Genomic DNA, 20,176 nt, shown 5'->3' with positions numbered 1-20,176 from the left:
TTGTCCGCCACCTATAAAAAAAAAAATATATATTATGCACACGGAAGCACAAATATACTCGTGCACACACACACACACACACACAAAAATCTCCCTCTGTTTAAAAGAATGGTATCACAAAAGACAGCCATCCAACCATCCTAACAAGGACTGATGCCAAATCAGCAATTTGAGATAAACGTCTGTTACTCACTGAGAGCAAGTGAAATATTATTTCTACTTCAGTGTGTTCTTATATTGTATGTTACTTGGGTAAGAGATGATGAGGCCCTGCGCAGATACACTCCTGACCACCTTGCTTTGAAATGTAAAGATGCAACTTTAAAATAACAATAAAATGCAACTGTTTAAGGTCCTCCATGAAAATCCAAACTGCTTTTAAAGAAGCCCCTCCCACCATATTATTACAAATTTATGTAAACACTGCAAAACTTGTGAGTGTGAAGTCGGGAGTGAAAAAGCATGCATACACAGATCTCTCTCAAGTTAACTTTCGAGCTCACAATCCAAAAACATTGAAACTCCCAACCTTCATGAGCATCAGAATCCCATTCGAAACCACAGTATAATGCTACATGCACAGAAAATACTGAATGTTGTTTTGAGTTACTTAAAGGGACAGTTCACCCAAAAAATGTAATCATCATTTTAGGTGTGGTCACATTGGGCAAAAAGGGTCCATTGTCTATTGAAGTCTGTGTGAGCTGTGTGAGCTTTATACATCTCTACACTATGGACACTTTAAAACCAAGCAGTTTTTGTTAGTGCGGTGAATCAGTTGCGAAATCTGTGTGAGGAAAACTTTCTCCCTCACACAAAATTATTTTTCTCTTGGATTTCTGTTGTAATGACTGAATTTTGTTCACATAAATTTGGGAAACAACAGTTAATGTAATTTCACCTTTAAGACTTGTCCACAACGGGACGAATATCACATGCGTTATTGTCGTCATTTAACACCTCGTGACTAAACAAAGGGTTCCAATGTGAGTGTGCACACTGACGCGCAAAACGCGAGGCCTAAAAGTGTAATTTAAAAATAAAAATGCCTAGGGCTCATTTTTTTGGTTTGATGCACCATGCTGGTCTCATTGGTGTCTGAACACATAGGGCTTTATTACAAATGCGACAGCGACTACAAAAATCTCGATAAGAGGGAAGTTGTTATGGCGAGCAATTGCAAGGATTTGATGTGTACCGAGGCATTTCTGGTTTTCATTAAGCACCATCTAATGTCAGGGAGTGAATTTGCATGTTCACTCAGCTCATTGTCAGTGAAAATGGATTGGGTAAGAACAAAAATGTCGGCAATAAGCGTGTGCGATAATCGTCCCGGTGTGTACGAGGCTTTACTCATTTTATTTTTTCTGCAGAACACTAAAGAACATATTTTGACACATTTTTTATATTTTCTTGTCTGTACAGTGAAAGTCAATTGGGTCCAAAAGTTTCAAGATCCAAAAAATAAATCAAGGCAGCATAAAAGTAATCCAAACAATTCCAGTCATTTGAAATAATACGATCAATGAACAAAGTGGTTATTCACTCTCAAATCGAATCAAATTCAATCAGTTGATCAACTAATCTACACAGAGTACAAATAAAAAATGTAGACAAAGCAGTAACAGCAAAACTGACTGTTTTTTTGTGTTTTGACATCATGTGACACAGAAGAACCAATGAGGTTTGCTATTACTGATGTGTCACCATACAGTATTATACAGTATCAGTGATTTTATATATTTTAGTTTGAAGTTTGAAATGTTTGGACCCAATTGACTTTCATTGTATGGATAAAACTCTAAACTTCTTTTTTCAGAAGAATTTTCAGAATAATTCATTTTTGGGTGAACTCTCCTATGTGAACTATGCTGGGAAACAACTAAACCACAATAAGGTCCAACAAAATCAACAATGAAAGAACAGTCATGTTTCCAGTTCACCTTGATGTCACCCATTTCACAGTGTGACAAACAAGTTTTCTTTAAAGGGACAGTTTAAAGTCTTAAAGCTACAGTACAGGAGCACCGTCAAAACCCAAGCTTTCGGTTCAAAGGCCATCCGGTCAAAACCCAGTGCAATTGGTCCGTACAAGTTGCGTTGCTCCATAGTGGCTGGCTCTCGCTGGTGTGGGAACTGGGAATCGCTGAGTCTCCTATATGGCTATTCCATCCTCTGCTGTGCAGAGGTCAAAGTGCATAGACAGCTACAAGATTTCCATCTCTCAATGTTGAAGGTCGTTTTGCACGCTCTTGTTCCAAACACAGTGCTGCGAGGAAAGGCGAAGGGAATCAATATGTTCCATTTAGGAGGGAAGAAAAATCCTCTACAAAATGTGAAAAATGTGAAACAGAGTTCTGAGCTTAGCTGCTGGAAAAAAGACCCTTTTTCGGCAGAGGGGAAACATTTCAACATTTCAGCTTGTCTGCATTCTCATCACAGGCCTCCTTGGTTCAAGAAGGTAGAAAAGTCCATTAACACCAAAATGAGTCAAAAACACTAGTAATTAGTCTTTACAAAAAAGCTAAACAATGTCAAGGCCTTAAAGTTGAATCTGAATTGAAAATAAATGCAATGATATTAAGGTATTACTAAGTACTGACATTCTTCCCTATGTGAGTATTTAAGACATATTCAGGCACATAGTGACATTTGGAAAGCAGTATCTAGATCGGTCTAGATCGGTACCTGCATAGAAATAGTAAATTGCTACATTTTCGCAGTGGGGAGAAACAAAAGTGGACCAAATTGTGTCATTACTTCCAATTATACAAGGAAAATGTGACTTAAGTCTGTGACACACCAAGCCAACAGTCCGCCGTCTGCCAATGTCAGTTCCACTCCGTCACCACTAGTTGGACTCATTCGATGGCTTTTTGGCCGATTAAGCATGTTAAATTAGTCTCAGGGAGTCAGTGAGAAAGATCACTCTGATTGGCCAACTCAATCTCACGGCAATTCGTACATATTTTACTTGGTGGGTAATTTATATGAATTCTTACAACCTCAGTAATAAAAATTTGTAAATTTTTTGAAAAATATCTTAATGCATATTACAAGGTGGCAAATTTATATGAATGACAATCCCCTAACCCCGCCCCTAAACCTACCCCTACACCTCACTACTTTGTTTATGGTTTGTATATCTGTAGTTTGGCTTTCCTTTTTTGAATGTCGAACACTGTTGCCAACTACTGCCACCTGCTGGTATGGAAAGTTATTTATTTTCACGCATATACAGAATGTGCATACTACCTGGCCTTTGGAGCCACTTTTTGGCCCAAACACATGCAACGCAAGACAACAACAGTCGCCTTTCTTCTGCGCTAGTTCATTAATGTTCATTTGGTGTGTAACAGTCTTTAAGGTATTCAGGACTCAATATCTTAAAGTGACAGTGGCCAAATTATAGATTATCGGTCCATGATCATACTCTCATGAGGTATATGGGACTTTGCCCACACAACCCTTACAAAGTTCACCTTGGAATGTTATTATTAGGGCAGTTCACACAGAATGCATTTTCACATTCCATTGCGTGACATTTATTTGGGAGTGTCTCAATCAGCTCCCTAGGTTGTGAATCAGTGTACTGGCACTGGTAAGAACCCTGGCTCATAACACATTGAGATGCTGTTTCTGGGTTGTAAAATGCCACCATCAAAACTTCTATTGTGTAATGATATGTACTAAGTTGAGGCGGTTCAGAAAATGGGATATATTTTCTGGTAAGGGAACACAGTAAACATAAATGCGCCCTGGTTTTGTGTGCATTGTAAGATTTTTTTAAGAAGCAAACATTCCAGTGAACTGAAAGGATTTTGTGATTGAGACAACCAACAAAATGGCATTGCACTGCAAACTACCTTTTGCATTTTATAAACGCGAAAATGCATTCTTGGTGAACGGCCCTTTACAGTAAGTTGCTGACTGTCTCTCAAAATCATCAGTTTCAAAATCAACACCTGAACATCCAGAACCTTTGATAGAAGTACTATAGTCAAGTGCAGAATTTACCATGGTCCATGTCAAGAAGGAAGCCTCATATGATTTCCTAGGCACCAAACAAACCAGGACTATGAACGGGGATGTATCAAAATATATCCTATTACATTTAATCCTATTAAATTTAATTGAACTCACAGTCAGAATGCCCGAGGAAGATATAAACAATATTTCCAGCCAAAACGAAAGCTAATTTTAAGTAGCATTTAACAATGCATTTGGCTTCAGTGGAAGTTTTCCATAGCCTCAGGTAAAGCAAAAGCTTCCAAAAGTTTTCAATGGCATTATTCTGGTTCAAGATGGAGTGTTTTGAATGTGGTTGGAACATATGAGTACAAAACATATATAAAAATGTATTGAAGTATATGCAAATTACTTAGTCCACTCGCTGATCCGAAATAGATACCGAAATTAACTGCCAGTAGAAGTAATATGCAAACTGACGAGGACCAGGGGTAAATCTGACCAGATGTTAAACCATCTTAAAATGAAACAGCTGATGGTGTCTTCTGAAACGTTCGAACGCCAAGTGAGATGTCTTCCTGGTGCAGCACTATTGCAGCTGTGATCTCGTAACTCTGGGAATACTCCGAAATCTCAATGTTCAGCAGGGCATTTGATCACAGACGCCTGTGTGAGCTTGATAAATGCATTCCATTGACCTGATCTGTACCAGCTTAGGAGTGAAAGCTGTTTTGTTTTACGAAGATAACTTCTGAAATTATATCTGAAATGACAGGAGCTAATAGGTTGAACTTAATCTGATCTAGATTCTGGTCCGAGTGAGCAAGTGAAGACAATCAGATTGCTGAGCATGTCAGAGATTCAATATTGCTTCAGGTTACTTTCATTAGGAACTCCCAATGGAGACTGACCTTCCTAATTTATCCTTTTGAATTTGATAAAAAGGGGAATGTGAGAGTAATTGTTATATCAATAAACAGGAAGCAAAGGACAGCATCTTTTTGGCAATGGAAAATTCATTGCAAAAGCTATCCAGCTATCTGAATTCTGTAATTTGTAAAGGCAGTGGTCCAGTAGCAATCCAGGAACAGATGTAACAGTCGCATTTCCATTAATGATGTCCTTGACAAGTGAGATGGTGCCTGATGATTTATGCAGACTCCCTTTTTTAAGCAGATTCAAATGAAAACATTAAACACACAGAACTAAACAAAATTGTAATCAGTTTACATTTACAGAAGAATAAGCTGCCACAGAGGCACAGAGGTGTGTGCGTCTGTCCAGAATTTGCAGTCAGGATGTCCAGCATGGTTGGGGCATCAGGGGTGGAGTCTCTAGTGAATGGGGTTAATATCTGTGCGGTGATTGGGTGCTGTGCTGGAGGTGGTTATGGTATTGTGCTGGATGACTTGCTGCTGGGTCACAGGGGTGGGACTTCCTGCCGGACTGCTCTCTGGACCTGAGGGACAATAGGAGAAATGAAGATGTCTGGTTGCATCCATCTGTCTCTGTCGTTTTAGCCTGTTTGTCCATCCATGCATCCATTCATATGTCTATCTGTCCATTTATCCATCCATATGTGACCCTGGACCACAAAACCAGTCATAAGCAGCACTGTATATTTGTAGCAATAGCCAACAATACATTGTATTGGTCAAAATTATAAATGTATCTTTTATGCCAAAAATCATCAGGATATTAAGTAAAGATCACGTTCCATGAAGATATTTAGTAAATGAGAACTTCATTTGGACAACTTTAAAGGTGATTTTCTCAGTATTTAGATTTTCTGAGTGTCAGATAGTTGTATCTCAGCCAAATACAGGTGCATCTCAATAAATTAGAATGTCGCAGAAAAGTTAATTTATTTCAGTAATTCAACTCAAATTGTGAAACTCGTGTATTAAATAAATTCAATGCGCACAGACTGATGTAGTTTAAGTCTTTGGTTCTTTTAATTGTGATGATTTTGGCTCACATTCAACAAAAAAAAAAAAAACAATTCACTATCTCAACAAATTAGAATACTTCATACGACAAATAAAAAATATATATATTGAATTGTTGGCCTTCTGGAAAGTATGCTCATTTACTGTACATGTACTCAATACTTGGTAGGGGCTCCTTTTGCTTTGATTACTGCCTCAATTCTGCGTGGCATGGAGGTGATCAGTTTGTGGCACTGCTGAGGTGGTGTGGAAGCCCAGGTTTCTTTGACAGTGGCCTTCAGCTCATTTGCATTTTTTGGTCTCGCTTCTCATTTTCCTCTTGACAATACAGAACAATATCAGACAATACAGAACAATACCAGACCTGAACCCCATGGAGAATTGATGGGGTTCAGGTCTGGTGAGTTTGCTGGCCAGTAGAGCACACCAACACCAAGGTAATTTAACCACCTCTTGGTGCTTTTGGCAGTGTGGGCAGGTGTCAAATCCTGCTGGAAAATGAAATTAGCATCTTCAAAAAGTTGGTCACCAGAAGGGAGCATGAAGTGCTCCAAAATTTCTTGGTAAATGGGTGCAGTGACTTTGGTTTTCAAAAAACACAATGGATCAACACCAGCAGATGATATTGCACCACAAATCATCACAGACTGGAAACTTAACACTGGACTTCAAGCAACTTGGGCTATGAGCTTCTCCATCCTTCCTCCAGACTCTAGGACTTTGGTTTCCAAATGAAATACAAAACTTGCTCTCGTCTGAAAAGAGGACTTTGGACAACTGGAACCCGTCCTGTTCTTCTTCACCTTAGCTCAGGTAAGACGACTCCGACATTGTCTGTGGTTCAGCAAATTCCTTGACACGTCTGTGTGTGGAGGCTCTTGATGCCTTGACCCCAGCCTCAGTCCATTCCTTGTGAAGTTCACTCAAATTCTTGAATGGATTTTGCTTGACAATTCTCATAAGGCTGCAGTTCTCTCAGTTGGTTGTGCATCTTTTTCTTCTACACTTTTCCTTCCACTTAAATTTCTGTTAACATGCTTGGTTACAGCTCTCTGTGAACAGCCAGCTTCTTTGGCAACGAATGTTTGTGGCTTCCCCTCCTTGTGAAGGGTGTCAATAATTGTCTTCTGGAAAACTGTTAGATCAGCTGTCTTCCCAATGATTGTTAAGCCTAGTGAACCAAATTGAGAGACCATTTTGGAGGCTCAGGAAACCTTTGCAGGTGTTTTGAGTAGATTGGCTGATTAGCATGTCACCATATTCTAATTTGTTGATATACTGAATCAGTGGGGTTTTGTTAAATGTGAGCTAAAATCATCACAATTAAAGGAACCAAAGACTTAAACTACTTCAGACTGTGTGCACTGAATTTATTTAATACATGAGTTTCACAAATTGATTTGAATTACTGAAATAAATGAACTTTTACACAACATTCTAATTTATTGAGATGCACCTGTATTATCCTAACAAACCATACATCAATAGAAACCTTAATTATTCACCTTTCAGATGATGTATAAATCTTTAATTCAAGAAATTTACCCTTATGACTGGTTTTGTGGTCCAGGGTCACACAAGTCTGTCTATCTGTCCATCCCTCAGTATGTCTACCTGCCCATCAATCTGTCTCTTCACCCCATTCATACATTCATTCATTTGTACATTCATCCATTTATCCATCCATATCTCTGTCTGTCCATCCATCCATTCCTTATACATCCATTCATCCATCCATGCATTCAGCTACTGATGTGTCTATCCATTATCCATCCTTCCATCCATCCATAGATACACTGTCTATCTGTCCATCCATCCATCCATCCATCCATCCATCCATCTGTCTGTTCGTCCATCCATCTATCTATCCATCCATCCATCCATCCATCCACCCATCCATGTCTGTCTATCTGTCTGTCCGTCCATCCATCCGTCTATTTGTCCATCCATATGTCTTTCTATCTGTCCTTCCGTCCATCCATCCATCCATCCATCCATCCATCCATCCATCCATCTGTCCGTATATAGTTTAGGAAATATTTACGAGATCATTTTTTTTTTCTTTTTTTGGACAATAATGTGAAAATAGTAAACACTCCATTGAGATAAATATTTAAATATCCACAACTTCATTCATTATTGATGAATTTGGAAGTTTAAGAAGACAGGGAGTGTACATCACCTGAAGACATTTACTTCAAAGTGAAAATGGAAACAATATTTCTGCATCATAAACACTGCTAGGCAACTGGTTTGTCAGTGACTGAGAAAAGTTTTTGCCCTCCACTATAAACAAGGAGTGGCAGCTTCCATACATTTTAAAAATGTCAGGAGTATCTATTTCACTAGGTGTGTTCTACAAAAAATGTAATATATATCCGTTATTACATAATGTCACCTCTGGCCGTGTGGGTGCGTGATAGTACTCACTGAGGTAACCTTGAGACTCTTTCTGCATGGTGGTGATGGGACAGTCCTTATGTGTCAATAAAAGCTGTTTCAGTTGTGTCACCTCGTTCTTTAGCATGGTGACCTCATTCTGCCAACAAAAACAATGATAACATGAAACACTCACAAAAAAAAATCCCTCAGTGATTATATGGAATTGAATGACTTATTGCTAGTGAAAGATCAAGTCATGCACTTTGGCTTAAGAAATAAAACAAAACATAGTGTGTAGCAACAGAAGTTAATCAAAACTAAATGTCCCTCATTATTTCACAGTTAAAAACATGTATATTTCACAAAAGCACAAGTTTCCTGGATACAGTCCGGAATGGATTTGACTGCTTAAGACTTACTGTCTATTGAAATTCTTATGTACTGTAGTTTAAGATTAAGTTTAAGCCATGTTTGGGAAATCATGTTTGTGACAGTTAGCCCCCTATGGTTCCCTAGTATGTAAACAAATGTAAAGAAAGGCACACATGTTTATGATGTTCTGTTTTTATCATAAACCATACAATACTTAACATAATTATGACAAACATGTTGGAAAAAGGTCTCTGGCGGATATATTGGCAGCTTCACATCAAACCTCCCAGCAGACACAATGAATTAAAGGCCAGACAAGTCTGGGTCTCATTAGAAAACCTCATAATGAACAGGCGGTGAATTCTCTGCAATTACCGTTGTGGGAAACACAAGCATCTGATCACACAGAGTTCTTGAATTTGATTAAATGTTTTAGCAGAACGATACAAAAACATGGCAGCGTTTCAGGGATGCTTGGTGGAGAAGAAACTTTGCTTTGACAGGTACCATGTTTGTGACTGTGGGATGAATATTTTACAAAAGGCAAAACAAGCCTGAACAGTCGGACTATGGGAGTGGCAGGGTGTCTATGAGCATTCTGTCCCACCTCGGCAAACTATGCAATAACAAAGAAAAACAAACACATTTAACATGTTTTGGTCTATTGTTAGCAGGAACTTTGGTTGGGTGAAACTATCTCTCACTTTTTTCAGCCTTTTGACAATATAAAACATATCTCATTATATATATATATATATATATATATATATATATATATATATATATATATATATATATATATATTCAACAACAATGAAGGCATGTTTTTTTTTATTATTATTAAATGAAAGGAAGAATTATATTGAAAATATATATACAGTATGCACCATTTATTTACACCCAGTATAAAAATACATCATGATAAACAGAAATGTTTGCCTACATAATATATGTATTTGGTAAATATACATTACTGTTCAAAAGTTAGGGGCAGTATGTTTATTGTTTCATTTTAATACTTTTATTAATTAAAATGATGAAAGTGACAGTAAATAATATATAATTGTAGATTTCTATTTCAAACATATGCCATTTTGAACTCTGTAGTCATCAAAAAAAAAAAAATACAAAAAAAAAATAAATACACAGGTTTCCCAAAATAGTAAACAGCACAGCTGTTTTAAACACTGATAATAATAATAATAAATATTTCTTAAGCATCAAATTAGCATATTAGAATGATTTCTGAAGGGTCACGTGACTAGAGACTGGAGTAATGGCTGCTGAAATTCAGCTTTGTCAACACAGGAATAAATTTTTTAATAAAATAAAAAAGAAAACAGTTATTATTTTAACTGTATTTTTGATCAATTATAAGCTCAGCGGAACTGCAGGTATCAGAGCAAAGCCTCTGGCGAGAAACATGCACTGCTAAACGCTGTATGCTTCAAACAAAACAGTCAATGAAGACGAAGACTAGGATGACGTTCTCCAAGCACACAGTTATACTATGTTTACACCGTTAGTTACGTCATGGGTTATTTGTTATGTCATGAGCTGTTGCCTGCCAACATGTTGTTGATGTTTTTCGATGTACAGTATGCTTCAGACACGGGTCACAACAGTGCATTCCCCATAGCAACACCTTGAGGACACAGTTCAAAGTTTCCTTAAAAGGGAACTATATATATGGACCCAATGGACCTTTGAGCCACAATGCCAGAGAATCAGTGTCTTCAACTGATTCGATTTCAATCATGAGGCAAAGAGGGTTTACAAAATAAAATAAAAATGTATTTAAATCTTTACAATATTCCAATTTGCTTAATTTTATATTGTCAGCAAAATCACAAATATCCTTACATTGCCTATTGCTAGTAAGAATCTTTGATAAGAGGGTGGAGTTGCTTAGTGGTTTAAAATAATTGAAAGGTTAAAACCACACAAACTGCAAACTGCAACCTGTGAACCATGGACTATTGTGGCCTTGAGCGAGACTCACTCAGATAAGCAGAGAGCGAATGATGTAGCCTGATGGGGATGATCACCATGCCCAAACCATGCAAGCTGTTCTGGTTTCATGGTTTTAAGGGGCTTTAGACACGTGTCATCTGGTCAGATTGGACCACCAGCCAGCCGATCACCTGAACACCAGCTCAATCAGGCTTGGAGACCTGCTGAAAACCAGCTTGGACTATACTTAAACATCCTTCAAAAATAGACTTACAACACTACACACACAGCATCAATCTTTCAGGTAAATCTCCATGTAAATTCAAGGTCTACTGAGAGTCCAAATGGATGCATACGAATGGAAACCTCTCGCAGATGCGATGTACCGTGATGCTCAGAGGTTTTACTGGCCTACAAACCACACATTCAGTTGCAGCTGGCTGTGCTCTGGTTACTCTGTGGACCTTAATAACCCATTGACCCTGCCCTCCCCACAGTCATCCCCGTCTGCTCTCCATCGACAGTAGCTTCAGCTGTCAAATCAAGGGTGTTTATGAGCTTCTGTGGTCTAGAGTAAGCTAATACCGAGTGAAATATGAAGCCCAGCGTGAAATACATCTCAGTATGTGTTCCAAAGCGAAGTGTGCTTTAACGCTTAAAAGGTTAATTCACCCTAAAGTGAAAATTAGCCCATGATTTACTCAAGGCATCCTAAGTGTATATTTACTATTAAATTCTAATATAAAAATTGTCCTTGCTCTTCCATATATGAAAGCAAAGTTTCCTTTAGCAAAGGTAAACCAGTCCAGTCTCTTCTTGGCTTATAGTGAAATCCCCTTACACTTTTCTGTACAAATCCTCATTTTGTGCTTCTAATTTGTGACCAGCTTTTGTTTTGCTGTCTCTAAGCCATGCTTCCACGTTCGTCACTAATCATCTAATGCTACACATACGTCCTACGTCGGAAGTGAGAAAAAAAGTGTTGATAACGTTTTAAATACAGATTTTTTTTTTCTAGGGCTGCCCTCAAATTTTTTCCGTCGACTAGTAGTCGTTCATATAAAACATTACTTGACTAATCACACATTTATTAATAAACCATTTAAATCATTATAATGAGCCTTTAATTGAATATATAGCCTAATAAGCGCTCAAGTACATGCTAAAGTTTGCAATACCACACCGACAGAAGTAATGATTATGAATGTTTCAGGGAAAAACAGTAAGGAGACTGCATTAACATTTTAATAATTTGATGAACTAGTGCTTTCAAGTGCTTTTTTTGAACTAGTGCTTTTGTTTTTGGATTAGATGAAGTCAGTGACACTGACTCCGCAGTAGTGGATGCGGCTGTATTCATGTTTCATATGGATTACATAATCTGAGAATTTGGTTTTCCATTTGAATTGGTTCATTTGAAAGTATACATTTCACTCTTTATAGACATATTTTCAATGTCTGTAAGGCAAAAATAACCTATACACAGAGTTTTGTGCTCAAGTTCACAGACCAAGACAACAGAAAGCGCATCATGTTTGCTTTCATTATTTTACAAAAGCGCCGTATTTTGAGTGCATTTAGGTGCATCTCAAATTAAAATGTCATGGAAAAGTTCATTTATTTCAGTAATTCAACTCAAATTGTGAAATCGTGTATTAAATAAATTCAGTGCATACAGACTGAAGTAGTTTGTCTTTGGTTCTTTTAATTGTGATGATTTTGGCACACTTTTAACAAAAACCCACCAATTCTCAACAAATTAGAATTTGGTGAAATGCTAATCAACTAACCTCAAAACACCTGCAAAGGTTTCCTGAACCTTCAAAATGGTCTCTCAGTTTGGTTCACTAGGCTACACAATCATGGGGAAGATTGGTGATCTGACAGTTTTCCAGAAGACAATCACTGACACACTTCACAAGGAGGTTAAGCCACAAACATTCATTACCAAAGAAGCTGGTTGTTCACAGAGTGCTGTATCCAAGCATGTTAACATAAAGTTGAGCGGAAGGAAAAAGGGTGGAAGAAAAAGATGCACCACCAACTGACAGATCCACAGCCTTGTAAGGATTGTCAAGCAAAATTGATTAAAGAATTTGAGTGACCTGCACAGGGAATGGACTGAGGTTGGGGTCAAGGCATCAAGAGCCTCCACACACAGACGTGTCAAGGAATTTTGCTACGGTCGTCGAATTTCTCTTGTTAAGCCACCCCTGAACAACAGACAATGTCAGAGGCATCTTACCTGGGCTAAGGAGAAGAAGAACTGGACTGTTGACCAGTGGTCCAAAGTCCTCTTTTCAGATGAGAGCAAGTTTTGTATTTCATTTGGAAACCAAAGTCCTAGAGTCTGAAGGAAGGGTGGAGAAGCTCATAGCCCAAGTTGCTTGAAGTCCAGTGTTAAGTTCCCACAGTTTGTGATGATTTGGGGTGCAATGTCATCTGCTGGTGTTGGTCCAATGTGTTTTTTGAAAAACCAAAGTCACTGCACCCATTTACCAATACATTTTGGAGCACTTTATGCTTCCTTCTGGTGAACAGTTTTTTGAAGATGCTGATTTCATTTTCCAGCATGATTTGGCACCTGCCCACACTGCCAAAAGCACCAAAAGTTAAATGACCATGGTGTTGGTGTGCTTGACTGGCCAGCAAACTCACCAGACCTGAACCCCATACAGAATCTATGGGGTATTTTCAAGAGGAAAATGAGAAACAAGAGACCAAAAAATGCAGATGAGCTGAATGCCACTGTCAAAGAAACCTGGGCTTCCATACCACCTCAGCAGTGTTACAAACTGATCACCTCCATGCCACGCAGAATTGAGGCAGTAATTAAAGCAAAAGGAGCCTCTACCATGTGTTGAGTACATGTACAGTAAATGAACATACTTTCCAGAAGGCCAACAATTCACTAAAAATGTTTTTTTTTTTTTACTGATCTTATGAAGTATTCTAATATGTTGAGGTTTTTGTTAAATGTGAGCCAAAATTTTTACAATTAAAAGAACCAAAGACTTGAACTGCTTCAGTCTGTGTACATTGAATTTATTTAATACACAATTTCACAATTTGATTTGAATTACTGAAATAAATGAACTTTTCCAGGACATTCTAATTTATTGAGATGCATCTGTACAATTAAATGTAGAGTCTTTACAGATTTGAAAGATGTATAACTGATGCATTAAAGATGTATCTGTACGACCAAAATTGATGGATTATTTTAAGAGCAAGTGTGCTCATAGGCACCTCCATCTGTCCTGCAGTGAGCGAGCTACTGTTCAGCTTCCACACAGACATTTGAATTGCGGACATTTCTCTAAGTTAACATTAGATTGAGCAGCCATGTAAAATTGTTCATACTTACATATTTCAGATGACAAGCCATATTTGAGAGGTCAATGAATGATAATCGAGCATTTGGATGTCCTGCTCGTCGATGTATTATGCTCTGTTACCACAGACTAGCCATTAATGATCTGCCCATCATGGATTGCGTGACTTCTCCCATGGATTTTTTTTTTCCTGCGACTAAGCGACTAATATACAATTTTGGATGATCAAGTCTCTTCTGGTCGACTAACAATTAGTCGACTATCAGGGGGCAGCCCTATTATTTTCTCACAAAAATGCACCCCTCTGAGCCATGTGAGGCACATTTTATTCTTTTGGACTGTTGAAAAAAACACCCACCCAGTGCCATTATAAAGCTTGGAAGAGCAAGAACAATTTTTAATGTAATTCTGGTTGAACTAACCCTTTTAGAACAGAGGCTTTCAGCTGAGGAGAAGTGTGCATATGAGTGATTCTGACCTGCAGCTGCATGTTGGTTTGGGTGAGCTCCTCTGCTTTCTTTTCTAGCGACATCACCCACACTTTCCTTTTCTGTCTGCAGCGTGTGGCGGCTGCACGATTCCTCTCCAGGAACTTCCTCCGGCGCTCGTCGGGGTCTTCGTCCATGACCCGTCTGCGACGACCTCCGCTGGGCGGCGGGGACTGAAGGGTCTGTGTCGGCTGCATTTGCTGCGCAGCTGGAGATAACTGGGACAACATAGAAGACTGAAGTTACAATTCTTCCCTAAATTCATACATCTGGCTGCCGGCCAATCACCTGTCTAAGATCTCATCACTCAGACCTCTTCAGTCAGAAACTTCCTGTCTGGGATTTTTCTTTAAAACAACATGTGCCCTGTACACGTGGCCCTAGAGTCCTGTGATGGACATCTGGGTGTGAGAAACAGCAGTGTGATTTACAAGCTGCCCCACCCTCATAAAGAGGTGTCAGGGCCCTGTTTTCCACAGCACACATCCACTCGGACCAATACTCTAAGACACCCTGAGAAACAGGGCCACTACCAGCGCACAAGGCCCACAAAAAGCTTCTTTGACATATGCTTGGCAGTTGGCATGTTTGCCATCTTTAGATCATTACAGGTTTCTGGAGGCGAAGGAAAATGCTGCGGCTTTGATGGTTTGCATGTATACAGGGCCCCTTCTTTGGCTTAATAATACATTAAAGCAGAACCTCTGAATCACAAAAAGATGGATTCAGAATTTTAAATAGACAGGTTAAATAAAATATTATTATTTTCTTTTTAATCTAGTTTAAAACACATGTGAAATAGTTCTAAGAAACATTCTCTTTATTTCATATGGTTTTTGAAAATCTTATAATAATTTTCAACAAAAATGTGGTTAAAGTTATATGTAAGAACTGTTTTCATTTACAGCTTATATTTTCAACAACATACAGTACTGTCTTTTCAGTTTTGAACATCTGTACGTAGACATATTTTTTAATGATTAAAAATGCTTTACAAATTATGTAAAAAGTAAAAGGTTTAATATATATATAATTACTTCTTAAATGTCATTATGCTTTTAAGACCACAAGTTTTATTTATTAGTTTTTTTGTATCATGTGACATTTTACATACTGAACTAACGAACTGTTGTCATAATAAGGTGAAAATATTTTATATCTTAAAAGACGTATTGACCTTGAAACACAGACTCAAGTTAGCATGATATAATTTCCTGTTTTATTTTTATTTGTGTGAGTTTCTGCATGTTGGTTGGACCACAACTTTGATTTTGCAGACTAAAAATTCCTTAAATATTAATAATACTTCAAGAAAACTTCAAGTTTGTTTATTTATTTTCCTTATTTCCTTCTTTTAAAGAATGTCCTTTTTAAATGATTTGTTCTTCATTGTGATATTAGGACAGTTGTCCTAATATCATTGTGATATTAGAACAGTTGTCCTAATATCATTTTATTTTCAATTACTTTCAAATGTTAAATGTTCCGTTTTTATTTATACAAACTGAAAAATTAATAAAAAAAAAGAATAAAAATAAGAATAATTTCTGGCAGATATTCACAACATGGCCCCAGTTTAGCTTTTTTTTTCTTCTGATGTTTCACTCTCTCAATTTATCCCAACTCAGGTAAACTCGAAAAGTTAAATTCAGCTTAACTCATCAATCTCAACATCACATGTACTCTCCAAATATTGCAGCATTGGAACCTCAAAAGCTGTATCTCCCTCCAGATCAGTACCTGTGAAACAGCAGAGTGCATGGGTTGGTGTGGAGAGGTCTGATGTCCGTGTGCAGGGTGCAGGTGGGGTGGGTGGGAGTTGTGGTGCCCGTGGCTTTGTGGGTGGTGATGGGCGCTCTGTGCATGGCCGGGGTGGTGGTGGGCATGGTGTGGATATCCGTGAGGCGGACCCTGCATGTGCTGGTGAGGGTGAGAGTGCAGGTGGTGGTGACCGGCCTGATCCTGTCGCGATGGCATCATCTCCATCATATGCCCCATGGAGTTCATGTTGCCATTCGCCATGCCCCCTGGATGGTGGGCCAGGGCAGCTTTCAGTCTCTGAGTAGAAAAACAGGGAAAATGGTATATATTAGTATTATGAGGCCATGATGTGAACAATGCAAAAATAGTTTTCTTAATGAGTATTTCAAAGAAAACATCTAAACATCAATAAAACAAACAATTCACAAATCAACATTCAAATATATGACTAGTGCTTGCTGTAGCAGTTTGCAGCATGCATCAGAAACCCTCCACCTTCCCCAGCTCCACCTGTATAGATCTGCTACAATATGATTCATATATGCTATATGGGGGTTATTTCATGTATGTTATATTTGCAGCAGCAGTATTTCTTACATGCTCACTGCAGCATGTTGTGGATGTATTGGCAGTGGCAAATCTCGGTACTTGCTCTGCCACCGCAGCAGCAGCAGCAGCGTAGCACATCTATTCCGCCAAGACAAAACACATTAACATTGTCATGTACATTACCATGCCAATCCCTCTGAGAGCTGTCATGACAGAAATATTATTGTTATTATAAAATATATCATATTTAATTGTCTTACCCTATTGGCAATATGTTTATCAATCTAAATTTTATATTTGACTTAAATAAATATAGTTGGAAATATAGTTTTTTCTTTTTCTGTTTAAGCATAAATTAAAAATGAATTGAATGAGGTTTATTCTTATACAATTTGGCTTAAAAAAAAAGTATGTTTCTTTTTTGAGGGTGATTACCTGGAAAACAAGACAAAATACTGATTCATTTAAATTTCAGTTAACGTGACAAAACATGACTGTCTGTTGAGTTGACAAGTGAATGATTCTACTTTTTCCCATAGATTAAATGTGACCACTCGCCCACTTTGTGACGTAAATGAATGTCAGAACAGAATGTCACTCCCATTTATCCTCTCACCCACACACCTACACATCCTCTTACACTCCCAAGCACACTATTCCACTATCTGTCGTCACTGTCTAAGAGCTTCATCTGAAGAACGAGCCCAGCGCGGTGCAGGTCTGGCAGTGAGAAGGCCCTGGGGACTCTCTCACCCGATTTGCCCATTTCCCCTTCGGCCTACGCTCTGTTGATTCAACCGTGTGGTCTACTTAAGCTTTCACCCAGGGCTGGCCTTGAAATCTATGACTCTAGAGACGCTCAAAGCGCATCTGTGTTTGGAATATATTTACCTGACTGCTCTCTCTCACAGAGCTATTTTTCTGGGCAGCTCAATAAGACAACTTAGGGGTCTGAAAAAAGCCACAAGTGTAAACATACATGCTGCCAAAATATGTCCAATGGTTTGATCTGTTGACAGAACATGTAGAGAAAAAAGTACATAAGCATGTGCATATATACTTGTAAGTCTGTGTCCATTCAGTTTGACTTTCTTAAACTTGAGCCAAAGCAAAAAAAAAAAAAAAAAAAAAAAAGAAAGAAAAAACTTGTTGGAGTATTTTTAGAGAGTGTTGAGTCTACGGTGTATATATTTCCACAAAAGCGGAGCAGGTAGACTGACTTCATAAGAAATGGGTCTGAGGTTCAAAAAATAAACAAATCACAGCAAAAATTTGATCCAAATAAATGAAAGAAAACATGAAACGAGGTCAACCAAGTATAATTGCTTTCAAAGACCGATATTATTCAAATATCACGCAATCCTCATCAACAGTGACAATAAAACACATTTAGGCCTAATAATAAATGTATTTTAAATATATAACTTTTTTATTAGGCTTTTTTATTTTACCTAAAAGGTCAGTTTATACTTGTACTTTGTACATTCTTCATACATTATATTTACACGTATTACATTGCTTTGCCCTTTCTCTGTAGAGCTCACCTTCTCGCACGCCACAACTGGTCGATTATCTACAGTGCCTGCATGCTATTGGTCAAGCTTCTTTTAAGTCATTACCTTCAGTAAGTATGAAAACAATAAGAAAACAAAGCTAAAACACTGGACATTTTAGGCAATCTAGAAATCATATGAAGGTAAAAAAAAAAGGACATATGGTAACCCTGAGAAAAAATTAAAAAATGACCGTTAAGTAATTTAAACCTCATAAGTTTTAATTTAAGCCTAATAAGTCGGTCAGAGAGGCCAGTGTCCAGAGCTGTGTGTTTGTAACAGGCAACACATTCACTCTCTGAGAGTCATAGCCAGCTGGACCGTATGTGAGTGCCAAGGCACAAACCAGAGCACAGCATCCCTTTCTTCTCAAGCTGGTCAACCTGTGAGATGTCTTTTTTTTTAGATGTTTTATTCTCTGAATCATCCTAGTTGCTATTTAGAAGAACAAAACTCAAATTGATTTGATAAGTTGCTGGTTCTTCAGCTCTCCAAGCCAAGCCATACCGTTTCTCCCTGACTGCTGGAGCTGCCAGTGCTTTCTGCCTTCACACACTTGCTGCCAAACACACAAGCACTAACCTACCCACCCTTACTGCTGCCCTAACTGGCATTGACACTGTTTTCACCCACCCGCTGCATCCTAATCCATCCTAACCTTTGCCAATACAACAGTAATAACCCACTATTTTCTTTATCAACATTTCTGCTGCAGCATGCAAAACACTTTTTCGTTAAGAAAACACTGACAGCCACGAGGCACCTAAACCTTTTGTTCCCCTGAATATGATATGTCTAGTGTATGACTGTGTGTATGAATTTTATGTTGGTACAGTGGTAAAGTATTCAGACCCCCTTAAATTTTTCACTCTTTGTTATTTTGTAGCTATTTGCTAAAATCATTTAAGTTCATTTTTTTTCCTCATTAATGTACACACATCACCCCATACTGACAGAAAAACACAGAATTGTTGACATATTTGCAGATTTAGTAAAAAAGAAAAAGTGAAATATCACATGGTCCTAAGTATTTATATATTTAACTCAAGGTGCTGTCCATTTCTTCTGATCATCCTTGAGATGGTTCTACACCTTCATTTGAGTCCAACTGTGTTTGATTATACTGACTGGACTCACAGTGAGTCTGAGCTCACAGTGCATGTCAGAGCAAATGATAATCATGAGGTCAAAGGAACTGCCTGAAGAGCTCAAAGGCACAGATCTGGCCAAGGTTGCAAAAAAAAATTCTGCTGCACTTAAGGTTCCTAAGAGCACAGTGGCCTCCATAATCCTTAAATGGAAGATGTTTGGGATGACCAAAACCTTTCCTAGAGCTGGTCGTCCGGCCAAACTGAGCTATCGGGGGAGAAGAGAGTTGGTGAGAGAGGTAAAGAAGAACCCAAAGATCAGTGTGGCTGAACTCCAGAGATGCAGTCGGGAGGTGGGAGAAAGTTGTAGAAAGTCAACCATCACTGCAGCCCTCCACCAGTCGGGGCTTTATGGCAGAGTGGCTAGACGGAAGCCTCTCCTCAGTGCAAGACACATGAAAGCCCGCATGGAGTTAAAAAAACACCTGAAGGACTCTGGTCTGATGAGACCAAGATATAACTTTTTGGCCTTAATTTTAAGCGGAATGTGTGGAGAAAACCAGACACTGCACATCACCTGTCCAATACAGTCCCAACAGTGAAGCATGGTGGTGGCAGCAACATGCTGTGGGGGTGTTTTTCAGCTGCAGGGACAGGACGACTGAATGCAATTGAGGGAAAGATGAATGCGGCCAAGTACAGGGATATCCTGGACGAAAACCTTCTCCAGAGTGCTCAGGACCTCAGACTGGGCCGAAGGTTCACCTTCCAACAAGA

The 20,176-nt window shown here is 38.5% G+C and overlaps 1 protein-coding gene across 3 annotated transcripts in view; it reads right to left on the bottom strand.

Annotated features, from left to right (window-relative positions):
• Nucleotides 1-2,380: 2,380 nt before the first annotated feature.
• The window catches only part of creb5b (cAMP responsive element binding protein 5b), a 68,223-nt gene continuing 50,427 nt past the window's right edge, over nt 2,381-20,176 (bottom strand). Inside the window, exons 8-12 of one of the 3 annotated variants that reach the window (XM_026284330.1) lie at nt 16,807-16,896; nt 16,189-16,506; nt 14,439-14,666; nt 8,349-8,457; nt 2,381-5,428 (exon numbers count right to left, since the gene is read on the bottom strand). In XM_026284330.1, coding sequence (XP_026140115.1) covers nt 5,304-5,428; nt 8,349-8,457; nt 14,439-14,666; nt 16,189-16,506; nt 16,807-16,896 — 870 coding nt within the window. In that variant the 3' untranslated portion in view covers nt 2,381-5,303. Of the gene's footprint in view, nt 5,429-5,466; nt 5,555-8,348; nt 8,458-14,438; nt 14,667-16,188; nt 16,507-16,806; nt 16,897-20,176 lie in introns of those variants that run through there. The other 2 variants (XM_026284332.1, XM_026284331.1) reach the window with 2 other exon arrangements.

Source organism: Carassius auratus, chromosome 16 (assembly GCF_003368295.1).
Source record: "Carassius auratus strain Wakin chromosome 16, ASM336829v1, whole genome shotgun sequence".
Lineage (NCBI taxonomy): Eukaryota > Metazoa > Chordata > Actinopteri > Cypriniformes > Cyprinidae > Carassius > Carassius auratus.
This window is presented reverse-complemented; position numbering and strand designations above follow the sequence as displayed.